At 46.0% G+C, this 17,844-nt stretch overlaps 1 protein-coding gene across 10 annotated transcripts in view; it reads right to left on the reverse strand.

Annotated features, from left to right (window-relative positions):
- PCBP3 (poly(rC) binding protein 3) overlaps window positions 1–17,844 on the reverse strand; it is a 267,570-nt gene that overhangs the window by 35,540 nt on the left and 214,186 nt on the right. For 2 of the 10 annotated variants that reach the window (XM_064577782.1, XM_064577789.1), the window contains exon 1: window positions 12,219–15,971. The exons of 5 other annotated variants lie outside the window; for them this stretch is intronic. In XM_064577782.1, coding sequence (XP_064433852.1) covers window positions 12,219–12,255 — 37 coding nt within the window. In that variant the 5' untranslated portion in view covers window positions 12,256–15,971. Of the gene's footprint in view, window positions 1–12,218; window positions 15,973–17,844 lie in introns of those variants that run through there. 3 more of the 10 variants (XM_064577777.1, XM_064577793.1, XM_064577772.1) reach the window with 3 other exon arrangements.

Consider the following 17,844-nt stretch of genomic DNA (forward strand, 5'->3'; position numbering starts at 1 on the left):
CCTTCAGCAACGAACGGGTCTCACCTGGCACAGAACTCCAGGTCAGCAGTGCGCTCTTCGGGTCCCGGAGAGACCTGCCCCAGACCTCTCACCTGCGCTGCTGCCCCCGACCCCTCACCCCTGCTGCCCCCTGACCCCTCGCCCGCGCTGATGTCCCCTGACCCCTGCTGCTGCCCCGACCCCTCCCGCTGCATTCGTTCTCACTTCATTTCACCATCTGTAAGGACACCTTTTCCACAGCACATGTAAGAATTTTCTCTTAATCACTGGCTTTGAACAACTTACTTAGCCTGTGCCTTGCTGCAGTTTCCTCATGACTCTTTGTGCTCATTGAGCTTCTTGGATTTGTGGCCTTAAGAGTTTTCACTGAGTTTGGAAAATTGTGGCCATTGTCTTTCGAATACACTTTCTGCCTTGCCCCTCCCCCACCCCCAGGGCCCCCAAAGGCATGTCTGTTCTCTGCCTGAAGTTGAGGGAGCTCACTGATGCTCCCGTCACTTTCTTCTGCCTTCTGCCTCTGTGTCTCATTTTGACAGGTTCTGTTTCCGTCCTGAAGTTTAAAATCTTCCGCACTGCAACTCCCATGCTCTGGCTAATCCCACCCAGGGCACTTTTCACCTCAGACACGTGTTTTTCACTCTAGAAACTCAATCTGAGTCTGGGTCCTGTCTTCCATGTCCCCATTTTACACGCTTGACCCTTTGCTTCTTGATCATGCGGTTTACAGTTTTGGATAATGATTTCAACATCCACGTCCCGCAGGTGTACAATCATCACTTCTGCGTCTAGGTCACGGCGGTGAACACCGAGCTGGGGGAGCACAGGCCCCTGCTGACTCTGGCAAGAGCTTTTTCTCTGCAGCTCAGATAGCAGGTGCTCTGCGGTCCTCAGTCAGACCTGGTCTCCTGGGGCCGCACCGTCAGCAAGCCGGGAACCAAGGAGATGAAGCGTGGCCTCCCAGGGGCCCGCACACAGAGTCACCTTTTCCAGCCCGGCCGCTCCCTCTGTCCTCTGTCCTCTGTCCTGTGCACGGGCACATGGCTGGGGTGCAAGGGCAGACACAGGGCCCTACGCAGCTCAACTTGATCCGTAATGCAACAGTCCAAATCTGAACCCCCTGGTTTCCAAGTACATGTGAGACAGAACCCCATCTCCAACTGCCCTGTGAGCCAGTCTGCCGGGCAGCCGCAGGTCACCTGGCACTGCTGGCGGGAAGCCTGAAGCCAACATTAGGGAAGGTGTGCGGTGACGCTGGGCTGCAGGAGCAAGAACCGGGAACGGGAGGCCTCAGTGTGCTCCGTCCGCTCCGCAGAGAAAGCCTGGGGACGAGGCCACTGCAAAGGTTCCTGACACACGTCTTGTGTCTCCGGCCACCAGGCAGGGACAGACAGTTCCCATCCGCAATGTCCTGAGGAAGGACTCTGGCTGTCCTGGTGTGGGTCATGGGCTGAGGTCCGAGGTGCCAGGTCACATGGCCCAGAGTCCACGCGGGACCCGCTGCTCTGGGTGGAGCATTTCCAGAGCAAGCGGGTGCCCTGGTTGGAGCTGGTCTCACTCCCAGGCAGGGCATCAGAAGCCTTCGTGTGTGCATTCTCTTGTAAGAGTTCCTGCTTTTCAAAGGTCCTTGCCCTCTAATGCCAGGCTGGAGGGAATCTGGCGGGCCAAGGTGAGCACAGGGAGATGTAATCCTCTGTCTAGGAGAAGGCTCCAGGTGCTTAAATGTTCTTCCCTCACAAGGCTGAGGAGCACATACAACATGTATTTGCAGCTATTCTCAAAGTCCTCCCACACGCGTTGTGGGGGAGCCTGCTCACAGTCGCAAGGCCTGTGGCGAAGCGCCAGGTCTCTCAGCAGCATGGCAGGGCCTGGGGGGGCACGGGGAGAAGAACGCTGGGGGTGCTGGGAGGTCAGGGGGAGGGGCTTCTGTGACCTAGGGTGAGCAGATGGAGTCCCTGTTGGGAGCACTGGGTGGGTCTATGCTAACCATCAGATTTTCTGCTCCTTAGCTCCTGTGAAGCCAGTCTGAAGCTGGAGGGGCCCTCTGAGTTGGGCTGCTGGGAAGCCAGATGCTCAGACCCCCACATTCACATCTAGGCCACGTCTTTGCAGGGGAGGCATCAGGAGGGAGGTGGAGGGGAAAGTCCTTACAATTCCTAAATACACCCCAGGCTCTGTGTCACTTACTGACTTCTCGCTAGTCGAAGGAAACACAAAACCGAAGGTGCTGGTATCTGAACTGCAGTCCAGTGGCCCCTCTCTGCCCTCCACCCCCCGCAGCTCCTCTGAGCTTCCCTGTCAGCACTCTCTGTCTCCAAAGATGAAGCAGACCCAGGAAGGAACCTTCAGGAAGCAAACACGCCAGGGTTATCTGCTACGCATACTCGATAACCACCACATGCAGATTCTATCCACATATGTAAGATGCAGTCACTTGAATTTCACTTTAAATTCAGGATGGCTTCGAGAAGTCAGCTTCCATGGGGGATCTGTGTACACAGCTGAGATTGCACTCAGGAGGGCTGACAAAATGACAGGTGACATTACACATGACACCAAAGGCGCAGTCACCACACAGGGGATGCTGCCGCTGAGCAAGTTATTTGCGGTGGGGAAGGTGCCCGAGAATGCTTGCTGAGACCCCTGGAGACCAGCTCTGTGGAGTCACACAGCCTGCCTGTTGCTGTCCACATGGACTACGCTGGAAACCAGCAGGTGCATGTGCACAGCTGATGAGCAAGGCCATCAGGATGGCCTCCCCGTTTGGAGAGCTCTGGCCTGCCGGCCCCCAGAGCCCTCCTCCGGCTGGACCTGCCTCGGTGGCTGGCATCTGCTGATGCCTTTACTTCCCCTTTCAACTGGGAGGTGTGGGTACCACCTGGCCCCACTTTACAGACGGAAGGACTGATGCTTTAAGAGGTAAAAGACCTGCCCAAGAGCATGTGCTAAAGCAGGGCCCAGCCAACCAGCCCCAGCATCTGTGCTCTGAACTGTGATGGTTAAAAGAACAGCAGGACTTTTGCTTCCAGCAAGATGGAGCAGAGGTCCCTTCCCCTAAAAACAATGAAAACCTCTGGATATTCCATACAAAGCAAACATAGGAGGATGCTGAAATGTTGAGAGGAACAGGCAGACTAGCACACCAGTGGCCCATGGAGTGGCATGGTGGTGAATTCCTGGTTTTTTTTCGCATCTCTATCTCAGACTTGGGGGAGGAGAGCCAGCAACCTGGAAACGTCAATGGGCATAAACCAAAAAAAGCTGCAACAAAGCCTGCTGCCTCCAGCCAAATGACCAGAAAAGAGAAAGCCCAGAAAGACTGAAAACTTGAAACAACAGTGGCTCTGCTCCAGCCAGCACCATGGAAGACACTGTTAACCCAGCCCCACCAACGCCAGCAAAGGCCCAGTGGTGGTGGTGGGGCCTCACCAGGCCAGAACGACACTCTCTAATCTCACGCTGGGTGTTACCAGAGAAGGCGGAGCGGGGAGCAGGGGCCTCACCAGGCAGTAACAGGCCACTCCACCCCACGGTGTCCTGGCCGAGGAGGTATCAGTGGAGGCCCGGTGGGGAGCCGCAACTCCCCCACCCCACCACAAGTAATGAGAAGTTCCTCAATCTCCAGGCACCAACAGAAGCTGCGTGGGGAACCTGGATTCCCACCCCACCTGTAAGTAATGAGGCAGCACCCCTCCTTTCCCTTGCTGGAATAGAATCAAAGGAAACCAGTTAAAATAGGAGATTTAAGTAATATTCAGACTCATAACATAATATCCAAAATGCCTAGGTTTCATATCAAGAACCAGAGAGATCTCAAACTAAATGAAAGAAAATCAACAGACACCAACACTGAGATGAGAGAGATGTTAGAATTATCTGACAAAAATTTCAAAGCAGCCATGATAAAAATGCTTCAATAAGCAAGTAAGAATATTTTTAATCAAGTGAAAAAATATAAAGTCTCAGCAGAGAAATAGAATTTCTCACAAAAAAAACCCCAGAAGATGTAAAGAACTAAATAAATTACAGTAGTGAAAAATACAGTAATGGAATGAAGGGGTCCAAAGAAGGAAGCAGTGAACTGTAAGACAGAACAATTCCCATCTGACCAATAGAACAAAAATAGACTTAAAAAAGAAAGAAAGAGAACAGAGCCTCACAGACCTATGAGACTGTGACACAAGATCTAGCATTTACCCTCTTAGAGTCCCAGATGAAGAACAGAAAGGGGTTGAAAAAGGACTTGAAGAAATAATGCCTGGAAACTTCCCAAATTTGGCAAAAGGTATAAACCTACATATCCAAGAAGCTGAGCAAATCCCAAGCAAGATAAACCCAAAGAAATCCACACAGACACATACAGTCACATGTTTAGAAACTGAAGACAAAATACTGAAAGCAGTAAGAGAAATGACACCGTATAAAAGAAAAATTTGATGACAGTGGGTTTCATTAGAAGCCTTGGTGCCAGAGGAAGTGGCATAATAGCTTTAAGTGGTTAAAAGGAAAGAACTGTCAACCCGGAACTATATATCCAGTGAAAATATCCTTCAGGAATGAAGGAGAAATTGAGATATTGTCAGGGGAAGGAAAACTAAGAGTTAGTTGCCCACGGACCCACTCTACAAGAATGGTTTTAACGGAGGTTCTCCAAATGGAAATGAAATGATACAGAAGGAAGCTCAAAACATGAAGAAGGAAGAAAGAACACAGTGAGCAAAAACATGAGCATATGCAACAGGCTTTCACTCTCCTCTTGGGCTTTCTAAATTATGTTTAATGGTTGAAGCAAAAATTATAGTACTGCCTGATGTGATTCCAATAGTATGTTGAGGAAATATTTACAAAAATTATATTATACATGGGGGAGGGTAAAGAATCATAAAGGGAGTTAAAGTTTCTACACTTCTCTCAGACTGGTAAAATGTAAACACCAATAGAATTCATAAATTGTATATATAATGTAATATCTGGATCAACATCTAAAAAGCTACACAGAGAGGTATACTCAAAAACACTATCAATAGGGGCGCCTGGGTGGCTCAGTTGGTTAAGCAACTGCCTTCGGCTCAGGTCATGATCCTGGAGCCCCGGGATCGAGTCCCGCATCGGACTCCCTGCTCAGCAGGGAGCCTGCTTCTGCCTCTGACCCTCCCCCCTCTCATATGCTCTCTCTCTCTCTCATTCTCTCTGTCTCAAATAAATAAATAAAATCTTAAAAAACAACAACAACAAAACACTATCAATAAACCAAAATGGAATTCTAAAAAAATATTCAGTAACCTACAGGATGGCAGGAAATAAGAAAAGAAAAAATAAAATGGCAAATTTAAGCCCTAACATCCCAATAATTATACTAAATGGAAATAGTCTAAATTCACCAATTAAAAAACAGACAATGGCAGAGTAGATTAAGAAACATGACTGAACCATATGCTCTCTACAAGAAACTCATTTCAAATAGGACAATATAAGTATATTGAAAAAAATCATGGAAAAAAGATGTGTCATGCAACTATTAGTCAAAAGAAAGCAGGAGTGGTTATATTAATATCAGATAATAAGAAGTGTTGGCGAGGATGTGGAGAAAGGGGAACCCTCATGCACTGTTGGTGGGAATGCAAACTGGTGCAGCCACTCTGGAAAACTGTATGGAGGTTCCTCAAAAAATTAAATATAGAAATATCATATGATTCAATAATTCCTCTTCTGGGTATTTATCCCAAATTAAGTGAAAACACCAATTCAAAGAGATATATGCACCCCTGGTTCACTGAAGCATTATTTACAATAACTAAGACGTGGAAGCAGCTTAAGCATCCATCAATGGATAAATGGACAAAAAAGATGCAGTATACATACACAATGGGCTATTACTCAGCAATAAGAAAGAATGAAAGCTTGTCATTTGTGACAATGTGGATGAACCTTGAGACTATTATGCTAAGTGAAGTAAGTCAGACAGAGAAAAACAAGTATTGTATGATTTCACATGTATGTGGATTCTAAAAAACAAAACCAATAAAACAACACAGAAATAAACTCACAGATAGAGGAAACAAACTGTTGGTTACCATAGAGGGGAGGGGTTGGTGGGGGGACCAAAATAGGTAAAGGGGATTAAGGGGTACCTTCTTCCAGTTATAAAATAAGTAAGTCATGGGGATGCAAAGTATAGCATAGGGGATATGGTCAGTAACATTGTAATAACAGCATGGTGACATACAGTAACTAGACTTATCATGGGGATAATTTTGTAATATATAAAAATATTACATCTAAAAAAATTTAAACCTATTAATCTAATTAAATATTAAAAGCTATTATGTACATCTGATTCCAACAGGATATTGTATATGAATTATACTTCAATTAAAAAATAGACTTCAAAGCATTGAAAATTATTAGAGACAGATAAGAACATTGTATAATGGTAAAAGGATCAATCCATGAGGAAGCAAGAGCAATCCTAAATGTGTATGAATCAAACACCAGAGCTATAAAATATGTGAAACAAAAACTGACAGAACTAAAAGGAAAAATACACATATCTAGAATTATGGCTGAAGATTTCAATACTGTATCTCAACAACTGAAAGAACCAGGCATAAAACCAGCAAGGATATAGAAGAACTCACACCACCGTCATTCAATAGGGCCTAGTCAACAATTATAGAATGCTATATCTGGCAACAGAAGAATACACGTTCTCTTCAAGCACCCACAGAATATATACTAACACCCATCTCCTTCACCATCAAACAAACTTCAACAAGTTTAAAAGAATCAAAATTATATAGTGTGGTTCTCTGATCACAATGGAATCAAACTAGAAATTAGTAATAGAAGATAACAGGAAAATCTCCAAGTACTTGGAAACTAAAACAACACACATCCAAACAATCCTTGGGGAAAAGAGGAAATAAAAAAAATACATTGACCTGAATGAAAATAAAAATACAACAGGGGTACCTGGGTGGCTCAGTCATTGGGCGTCTGCCTTCGGCTCAGGTCATGATCCCGGGGTCCTGGGATCAAGCCCCGCATTGGGTTCCCTGCTCAGCGGGAAGCCTGCTTCTCCCTCTCCCACTCCCCCTGCTTGTGTTGCCTCTCTTGCTGTCTCTCTCTCTGTCACATAAATAAGTAAATAAATCTTCAAAAAAAAAAATAAAAACACAACATACCAAAGATTGTGAAGCAGTGCCTACAGGAAAGTTTGTAGCACAAAATACATATATTGGAAAAGAGAAAGTCTCAAATCAATAATCTAAGCTCTAATTTTAAGACCTTAGAAAAAGAAGAACAAGGTAAATAAAGCAAACAGAAGGAAGGAAATAAAAACAATCACTGAAATTAGAAACAGAGGGGCGCCTGGGTGGCTCAGTCAGTTATGGAGCCCCATACGGGCCTCCATGCTGGGCGTGGAGCTTGCTTAAGATTCTCTCTCTCCCTCTCCTTCTGCCCCTACCCCCCCTCTAAAAAAAATAAAATGAAATTAGAAACAGAAAAACTAGAGAAAATCAACAAAATCAAGAGCTGATTCTTGGAAAAGATCAATAAAATTGACAAACTAATACAAAGACTGACAAAGAAAAAAGGTTAGACAAAATATAAATGCAAGGAATGAGACAGCAGCTATCATGAAGAGCCTTGCAGACATCAAAGGGATGAGGGATACTAAGAACAACGCTACACAAATAAACCGACTTAGACAAACTGACCCAAACTACCCCAATTCGTTCAATATGAAATAAATAATTTCAATAGTCCTACATTAGTATTATGGAAATTAAATTCATAATTTTAACCCCCCCCAAAAAAAACTCCAGACACAGATGGTTTCAGTGGAGAATTCTACCAACGGTTTTATGAAGAATTAACACCAATTCTACACAATCTCCTTCAGAAGGTAGAAGAAAAAAAGAAACACTTTGCAATTCATTTTATGAAGTCAGTATATACCCTAAAACAAAAATCAAAGTGTACAAAAGAAAAAAAAAATCCTGCCCTTAAGAATATAGGTGCAAAAATCCTTTAAAAACATTAGCAAATATAATTCAGCAAAATACAAGAATTACAAGCTATTCTTCTAGTGATGCAAGGATGGTTTAGTATTTGAAAATCAATTAATGTAATCAATTACATTAATAGACTAAAGAAGAATATTCCACGATCATACCAACGCATGCAGAAAAGCATTTGACAAAAGTCAACACCCATTTATGATAAAAACTCTCAGGGAAAAAGTAGGAATAGAAGGGAACTTCCTCAACTTGATAAAGAGGTTTAAAAACCCCCACATCTAACATCACACTTGGGGTTGAACCCTTTCCCCTCTGAAGACAAGGAACAAGACAAGGACTTCTCTCATCACTGTGATTCAACATATTGTTGGAGCTCTAGCCAGTATGGCAAGGCAGGAAAAGGAAATAAAAGGCACACTGATGAAAAGGGAAGAAACAAAACTGTCCCTATTTGCAGATAATATGAAATGCTTACATATAAACTTACCAAAACATGTGTAGGACTTACATGATGGAAACCACAAAGTGCTGATGAAAGAAATCAAAGATCTAAATAAATGGGGAGATATACCATGTTCATGAACTGTGATTTATCACAATAAAGATGTCAATTCTCTCCAAGTTGATATACAGTTTTAACTTAATTCCTATCAAAATCCAGCAATAATTTCATGGATATAGATAAGATTATTGCAAAATTTATATGAAAAAGCAAAGGAACTAGAATAGCTAAAATGACTTTGACAAAGAAAAATAAAATAGAAGGAATCAGTCTCCCCAGTTTTAAGACTTACTACACAGCTACTGTAATCAAGACTGTGTGGTACTGTCAGAGGGAGAGACACACAGATCAATGGGACAGAACAGAGAACCCAGAAACAGACCCACACAAATATGCCCAATTGATTTTTGACAAAGATGTAAGCGCAGTTCATTGCAGGAAAGATGGCTTTTTCAACAAATGGTGCTAGGGCAATTGGATGTCCGTGGGCAAAAAAATAACCTTTGACCTAAATTTCATATCTTATGTAAAAATTGACCCCAAATGGATTATAGACTTACATGTACAATGTAAAGCTATAAAACTTCTGGGAAAAAAAGAAATAAATTCTAAAGATCTAGGGCAAGGCAGAATTCTTGGACTGACACAAAAAGCATGTTGTTCAAAAGGAAAAACTGACAAATCAGATGTTTTAGGAGTAAAAACCTTTGCAAAAAAAAAAAAAACATGTTTAGAGGATGAAAAGACAAGCCATAGACTGGGAGAAAATATTTGCAAACCACATTTCTGACAAAGAGCTAACTTCTAAGATACATAAAGAATGATCACACTCAACGGTAAAAAACTAAACAATCCAATTAGAAAATGGGCAAAAAATATGGTTATTTCACCAAAGAAGATATATCTGTAGATGGCAAACGAGCACGTGAGAAGGTGTTCAATGTCACCAGCCCTTAGGGAGATGCACCTCGAAACCACACGGGATACCACCACACACCTGTGAGAATGGCTACAATAAAAAACAGTGGCCACCCCAAACACTGGCGAGGGTGCGGAGAAGCGGGTCACGCACACGGCTGATGGGAATGTAACAGGTGCAGCCACCCCAGAGAGCAGTCTCGTGGTTTCTTAAAAACCAAACATGTGCATTCATTCCAGAGAAATGAAAATTTACGTCCTCACAAAAACCTGTACGTGATTTTCAGAGCAGCTTTATTTATCTTAACTGCCCCAGACTGGAAGCACCTTCAACCAGCGATTGGTTAAATAGTCATGGGATATGGGACGTGCGCAGCAGCGACCGGGCAAGAAGTCCTCTGCTATAAAGCAGAACAGATTACTGATTCACTCGACAACCTGGATGAAGCTCCAGGGAACCAGGCTGAGTGAAGTCAGTCAATCCCCAAAGATTACCCACTGTGATTTCATTAGGTAACAGTCTTGAAAGGACAGAATTACAGGAGTGGAGAACAGATTGTTGGTCTCCAGGGTGAAGGAGGGGGTAGGAACAGGAGGTCAATGCCTGTGGCTCTGGGAGGACAGCATGGGGATCCGCGTGGGGGTCCGTGGTTCTGCATCAGCACCAACATCCTGGTGTTGGGGGAAACTGAGTAAAGGGTGCATGGAATCCCTCTGTGCTACTCCTCTTACAACTGCATGTGAATCAACGGTTACCACAAATACACAATTTAATAATAATGAAAGAAAGCAGCTGCTTTAGACTGTTGAATCTCAGATCTGTACCTCTGAAACAAATAATGCAATATATGTTAAGAAAAAAAAAAAGAAGAAGAAGAAGAAGGTATCGGGAGGGGAAGAATGAAGCGGGGGAAATCGGAGGGGTAGACGAACCATGAGAGACGATGGACTCTGAAAAACAAACAGGGTTCTAGAGGGGAGGGGGGTGGGAGGATGGGTTAGCCTGGTGGTGGGTATTGAGGAGGGCACGTTCTGCGTGGAGCACTGGGTGTTATGCACAAACAATGAATCATGGAACACTTCATCTAAAACTAATGATGTAATGTATGGGGATTAACATAAGAATAAAAAATTAAAAAAAAAAAAAAGAAAGAAAGCAGCTGCTTTGACCCAAGATTGTACCAGGCAACTATTAATTCACGAAAGAGAAAGGGAGCCAAATATTTGCTCAGATAATTCCAACAAAAGAACTATCCTGACACTGTGAGGAGATTGAAGTTATAAAAAAAATAAAAGCCAGATAGCAAAAACTCACGAGCTCCTTTTGAGGGAAAGCATTTCGACCAAGTCCCTGGCTTTGATGCTAAGTCAGAACACCCACCTCATTCCTTCACCACCCACCCACTCACTCACTCTCACACTCTCACCTACACACCCACTCATACCCACACTCACTCATACCCTCACCAACACACCCATTCATTACTCATCCACCCACTCACACTCTCACCTACACATTCTCACACTCACTCATACCCTCACCTACACACCCATTCTCACACTCACTCCCACACTAACACACGCACTCATTCACACCCACCCATACATCCACTCACTCTCACACAACACATCCATCCACATTCACACCCCTATACATCCACCTACTCACCTACACACCCACTCACTCACACACTCACTCCTACACTCCCACTCATCCCCACATCCTTACACTCACACTCATCTACACACCCTCTCATATTCACACCACCACCCACACACCCACTCACTGACACACGCTCACCTACTCCTTCACTCTCACGCATACACTCACCTTCACACATGTGCCCATCTACTTGTACACACCTGCTCACACACTCGCACACATGTGGGTCTTTCCCCGTGCCCTGCCCACTTCACCAGTCTGTGTGGTCCTGAGCAAGCAGGAGGTATGGCAGGCACGTCCCTTGAGAACCTCTAGTACCAGCTTGGCCTTGGCCATCCCGGGAGATGGGGCCTGGCCAGAGGATGCCCTGTGCCATCACCATTCTGTGTATCTCACGGACCTTGGGCGTGGATGGCATGTTTAGGGGCACACGGAACGTACCCACGACTCTGAGAACCGCACACAGCCGATATTTCTTTGCCCCAGTCTGTGGTGGGGACGCCACTGCGCCTCCAAACATCACAAACAAAAGGAAAAAGGACTCCCAGCCCTTCCCATAAGGCCGGAGCCCAAGGCCTACCCATGCAGGGTCCGTCCCATGTGCCCCTGGGGGCATAGAGACTCTGCACTGATTCCCTCCAGGGCAGGTAGAAGAGTGTGTGTACCCACTGGTTCTGGACACAGTGTGCAGAGGACATGGCCTCCTGACAGTCACACTCTGTGGTCATGACTGGCCGCCCGGACAGGGTGCTTTCCCCGGGATACGTGGAGGGTGTTCCTTGCCGCACATCACCAGCGACCTTCCAGAACCTCAAATCAGGCCATCATCCCCTTGCTGAAACTTGTGGGCATCTTCCCATTACCCAGGTAATTCCAGCTAGGCTCCTTCCCTCCCAGAACACTGCCCCAGGCCTCTGGCGCCAGACTCCCCAGCCCTACCGCTTGCTTCCCCGGGACAGGCCAAGTCCATGCCCGCCGCCTGGGCCTCCTGCTGTGCCCTGGGCCTCCTGCTGAGGGCGCTCCCAGCCAGGCCTCCACCTGCACCCAGTCTCTCCTGGGCTGTCTTCCCCCACCGGCCTGGCCCTGTCACCCTGTGGGCAGAGGACCCATTTACCTTCATTCAATACTGAACCCGCAGTTCCCAGCACCATCCTGGGCCTACAAGAGAGCAGAGCAAATTCAGCAGCATTCAAAGATCGGGTGAACAGGTATACTGAGCACTGAGCCCAGGTCCGTCTCCATGGCCTCACAGGACATTCTGAAATCAGAATTTAGTGATTTCTAAACTTGGACACTCATGAAACATCCAAGATTGGCTTTCCATTCCTCCTAGGCCCTCACCTCTTCACTCATTCATGTGGCCACTGAGGGTCTGCTGGGGGCCGGCCTGTGCAGGGCTGTGGGGATGCCAATTCCATTAGTTTCTGGTCTCTTTGGATTGTTTCTTCCTTTCCGCTTGCTTGTTCTTGTTCTTTTCTTCTAGTTTCTGAAAGTGGGACCTTAGATTATTGTCTTGAGCTCTTTTCTCATGTTGGCATTTCAGGCTACAGATTTCTCTAGAGGTGCTGATTTACTTGTATCCAACAAGTTCTGTTATATACAAATATTGCTCTCAGTTCAAGATATTCTGCAATTGCCTTTGATACTTCCTCTTTTACCAGCACATTATTTAGAGGTGTGTGTCTTGATTTTTAAGTATTTGGAAAAATTCTAGTTACCTTTGGTTACTGATTTCTAGTTTATTTCCACTCTGCTCAGAAAATACATTTCAGTTGTTTTAAATTTGTTAGTCTTTCATTTTTTTACACAGAATATGGCCCACCTTACAAACGTCCTGTGTGCACACGGATATGTGCGTCCTCCCGTTGTTGGGTGAGGTATCCCGTCCGGTGGCTGAGATCTAGTTGGTGGGCTATGCCAGTCCCTGGTTCTCTGCCTGTCCTGCCGTTACTGACAGGATGGACTTGGAATCTCCAACTGTAACTCTGGCTTCGTCCTCTCCGCCTTTCCGTTCTGTCAGTTTCTGTTTCGAGTACGGGAGGCCCTGTTATTCAATACACACACATTTGGGACTGAAAGGTCTTCTTGGTGAACTGGTCATTTTATATTGACGTGATGTTCCTCCTCACCCCTGGTGGTTTTCCTTGTCCTGAGCCCACTTCATCTGGTACTAATGTAGCCTCTCCAGCTGTCTTCTGATTAGTGTTCATGTGACACATCTTCTGTCCTTTAACTTTTAACCTACCAACGGTGTACTTCATGTGGCTGTCTTGTTGGGCACATTGACTGATCTTTTTTAATATATTCTGATAATCTCTCACTTTTTTTTTTTTTAAGATTTTTTATTTATTTATCTGAGAGAGAGAATGGGAGACAGAGAGCATGAGAGGGAGGAGGGTCAGAGGGAGAAGCAGACTCTCCGCCGAGCAGGGAGCCCGATGCGGGACTCGATCCCGGGACTCCAGGATCATGACCTGAGCCGAAGGCAGTCGCTTAACCGACTGAGCCACCCAGGCGCCCCGGTAATCTCTCACTTTTAATTGGTCTGTTTGCACAATTTTCTTTTATATTTGCAAACTGAATAATTGTCAATCTAATGTATATAGGTGTGTGTGCAATTTTGAAATAACTTTAGATCCATGACTGGTCGCAAAGATAACACAGAGTTTCTGTGTCCCTCACTCACTTCCATCTGACGTACCTGCAGCATGCTGCTACACGTCACTGCCATTGGTAAGATGCTGTGAACGATCTGCCCCTGTGTGTGTGCAGGTCTGTGAAGCCTTATCCCACCTTAGGTTTCTCTAGCCACTTACAAAGCAGGAGCACCAGAGACTCCTGATGCTCTCCCCAGCCCCAGGCCACCACTACCATTTTGTCCTTCCAAGAGCTTCGTATGAATCAAATCAAGCACGTGCAATCTTTGGCAATGGGCTTTTTTCCGCTCAGCACGTGGACGCTCTCGAGGTCACGGAGTTGGGCACAGCAGCGTGGGCTTGCTTCCTGCTGCGCAGCCACCCGTTTGCACAGCCCGGCCCCTCACGAAGGACGTCTGCGTTGCTTCCGGGTTTTGTCGATCACAAATAGAGCGGCCAGCACAACAGTGTGCACGTGTTTGTGGGACTGTCCAGAAGCGGGACTGCTGGATTGCACGTCAAGTGCCTGCTGATGCTGGTAAGAAACGGACATGCTGTTGGCTAGAGTGGCCGCACCGCTTCCCCCGGCAGCCAGCAGGCAGTCCAGCCGCCCTGCGTTCTTGCCCAAACCTGGGGCGGGGGGCGTTCTCACTGGAGCCACTTTCACGGGCGGCAGCGGTACCTCGTTGTGGTTTAATCTGCTTTCTCTTATAGCTTCACGTGCTCATTTCCCATCCACGCACCCTATTTGGAAATGTGCCGTGTAGGTCTTCTGTCCATTTTCCATCCAGAGCGCTTGCTTTCTTGCCGTGGAGTCTGAAGCACTCTCCGTATAGTGTGGATTCACACCCTCTGTTGGAATGTGATTTACAAAGATTTCCTCTGAGCTCCTGATGTGTCTTCTCACATCCTGACAGGGTCGTTCACAGAGCAAATGGTTTTTATTGTGACAAAGGTCAATTGCTCAATTTTATCTTTAGTGGATGTGCCTCTTTCTCCTATATTTTCTCCTAAAGAGTAGTTTTATGTTTTACATTCAGATATTTGATCCAATTTGAGTTAACTATTGAATAAGCTATGATGTTTAAGTCAAGGGTTTTTTGTTTTGTTTTGGGTTTTATTGTTTGTCTATAGATATCCAAAAGTTTCAATGCCATATCTTGAAAAGACTAGCCTTTCTGTATTAAATCGCTTTATTACCATTGTCCACACCCATGTGGGTGTACCCTGGCCCCTGGTGTGTTTCATTTATGTATGTGCCTATCTACTCACCACCGCCACACCTTGATTACTATACTGTTACCGCGTCCTAAAATTATTCCAACTTTATTCTTTTTCAAAACTGTCTTAGATTACCTAGTTCCTTTGTGTTTTCATGAACAATCTTAAAATCAACTTGTTTATATCTATAAACGCTCCCACTGGGACTTTGACAGGAACAGCATTAAACCTACAGAGCTGTCTGGGAGACATCAACATCTTTGTAATGTTGAGTGTCCCTGTGTGTGAACACGATGTCTTTGATTTCTCTCATTGGCATTTTGTAGTTTTCAGTATACAGAATCCTGTGCATATTTTGTTAGACCCAGAGCAAGTATCTAACTTTTCAGAGTTCTTGTAAATGGTATTGGGTTTTGAATTCAGTTTCTGATTGCTCATTGGTGGTCTGCAGAACAGTATTGACTTTTGTATGCTGACCTTGCATTCCTAAACAGGTGAACATGCTTAGTGGTTCCAGGAGTTTCTTGTAGACTTAATGCAGGCACTCATGTCATCTGCAAATAGAAGATAGGTTTATTTCTTCCTTCCAAATCTGTCTGCCTTTCATTTCTGTTTCCTGCCATACTCAGCTGGCTAAAACTGGGGGCACGATGCTCAACAGAGTGGTGAGAGCAGACACCCTTGTTTTGCTAATGATTTTAGGGGGAAGCATTAGTCTCTCACCATTAACTATAATGTTAGTTGGTAGGTATAGCTTATTACATTTTAAAAAAGAGAAATATTTATCTGAAAGAGACAGAACGTGCATGAGTTGGGGGACAGGCAGAGGGGGAAGGAGAAGGACAAGCAGACTCTGCACTGAGCAGGGAGCATGGAGCCAGTCGCGGGGCTCAGTCTCATGACCCCAAGATCATGACCTGAGCTGAAACCAAGAGTTGGACACTTAACCGACTGAGGCTCCCAGGTGCCCCTAGCTTATTCGGTTTTGATCAGAACCAAAACTTCGTTCAGTCTCTCATATTGATTAAACTGGCAAAATCTGTTTATAATCAATACTACTTAGAGAAATTCTGATAAATCAAATTTTCAATCATTCTTTCTTAAAAGAATATTCAAATCAACAGAATTCTAGTAAAATAAATACTGTCAGGGGCGCCTGGCGGGCTCAGTCGTTCGGCGTCTGCCTTCGGCTCAGGTCATGATCCCGGGGTCCTGGGATCGAGCCCCACGTCCGGCTTCCTGCTCCGCGGGGGGGGCCTACTTCTCCCTCTCGCTCTGCCCTCCCCCTCGCTCGTGCTCACTCTCACACATTCTCTCTCAAATTAATAAATAAAATCTTAAAAAAAACACTGTCCTAACGAGACGCAAGACTGTACAGCAGCAGGATGAGTGACAGTGCCCACACGCAAGTAGACCCACCCTGTCCTCATGCTGGAGGGGCCGCTTCCACCCGTTTTACGAGAAAAGCAGGCGCACGACAGTGAATGACAAGCTAGTTCGAGAGCCCATGCTCCGGACCACTAGACAATTTTCATGCTGGTCAAATACAAAACCCAGTGGTGGTGTTTCAGACGTGAAGGAAAGAGTGTCATGTTTGAAAGTGGCATGTAACGTCCCACTGTAAGGCTTGTTTCTTCAAGGAAAGAGTAGATTTGCATATTAAAGTAGAAGTTTCACAGCTGTCTGTGGAACTCACAACAGCAATCACGCTCACTCAAGCATACTCCCCCGCTCTCTCCCGACATGAGGCCTCTCACCCTCAGAGAAGGGAGCACCCGCCAAGAAACCTCCAGCTGAGCCCACGTGGCTGCAGGGAGAGCCAGGCCGGGCCGACAGCCCTGCCGTGGCCCCATTAGTGGTACTCAGTCCAGGGCTCACCCAGGGCCTCCGCTGTCTGGGGGGAGGTGGCCGTGGAAGGAACCTCGAGGGACAACCACAGACTTGATTTATCGTGTTTAACAGCTCAGTGCCCCGTTAGGCTGCAGGAGGCCAGGACAGCAGAAACCGACAGAGCCTATTAGCTGCTTTATGCTCCTTGAGAGACTCACAACGCAGATTATGTCCTTGAGGCCATGAAGGGGAGGGGAGGCTTCGGTAATGTAATGCTCTTGCCAGTCACAGTTAGCATTCGGCATTCGGAAGATTTTCAGCGCTTATGCAACCCTGACATCAGTGAGCATTCTACATGGCCTGCAGGCTCCTCACTCAGGTGTCCAGACAGACAAATGTGATGGGGCTGGGGAGCCTGCTCACCTTCCCTTCTTGCTCTAGAGGCCACCGCGTGTTGGCTTCATGTCTAGAATGCTGCAAAGCTTTTCTCTTTCTAGCAATGTGTGGGCTTCATCCAGGGATGCCGAGATTTCTTAGGCCTCCCTTTGGGTCCAGGGTATAGCCTACATCAGAGTGTATCTCTTACAAATGCTCCAGTTATTTCAAATATGCAATTCAAGATTTAGAACATCTTTGCTGTGGAGACAGGGCAGGACTCCTGAGACCTGTGTCTGGTCCTGTCTCTGACACCCCCACCCGCCCTGCAGTGACAAGCTGTGTGTGAACCTGACCCTCCCTGAGGCCATGGGTAACAGAGCCCTGGCTTCTGTGTGTCCAGCGCCCATGCTCAGTCCGTCTGCACACATTTTTATCTTCCCACAGACCCTCTGGCCACAGCGGGAAGCCTACACGGCAGCGACACGTGACCGGACACTCTGTTCTCACCAGGTGCCGGGCACAGGGTGCAGGACGGGGAAGCACAGTCCTTGAGTAGCTCACAGTTTGGAGAAGAAATTGAAACTACAGGCTGGGACAGCCAGCAATCCAAAAGGTTGAAACTCAACATTCAATCCCTACCTCACCTTCCAGATACACGTTCTAGATAGGTTAGAG

The sequence above is a fragment of the Mirounga angustirostris genome, unplaced genomic scaffold (genome assembly GCF_029215605.1).
Source record: "Mirounga angustirostris isolate CCGP_5_RB_7025 unplaced genomic scaffold, mMirAng1.0.hap1 SCAF_1, whole genome shotgun sequence".
Lineage (NCBI taxonomy): Eukaryota > Metazoa > Chordata > Mammalia > Carnivora > Phocidae > Mirounga > Mirounga angustirostris.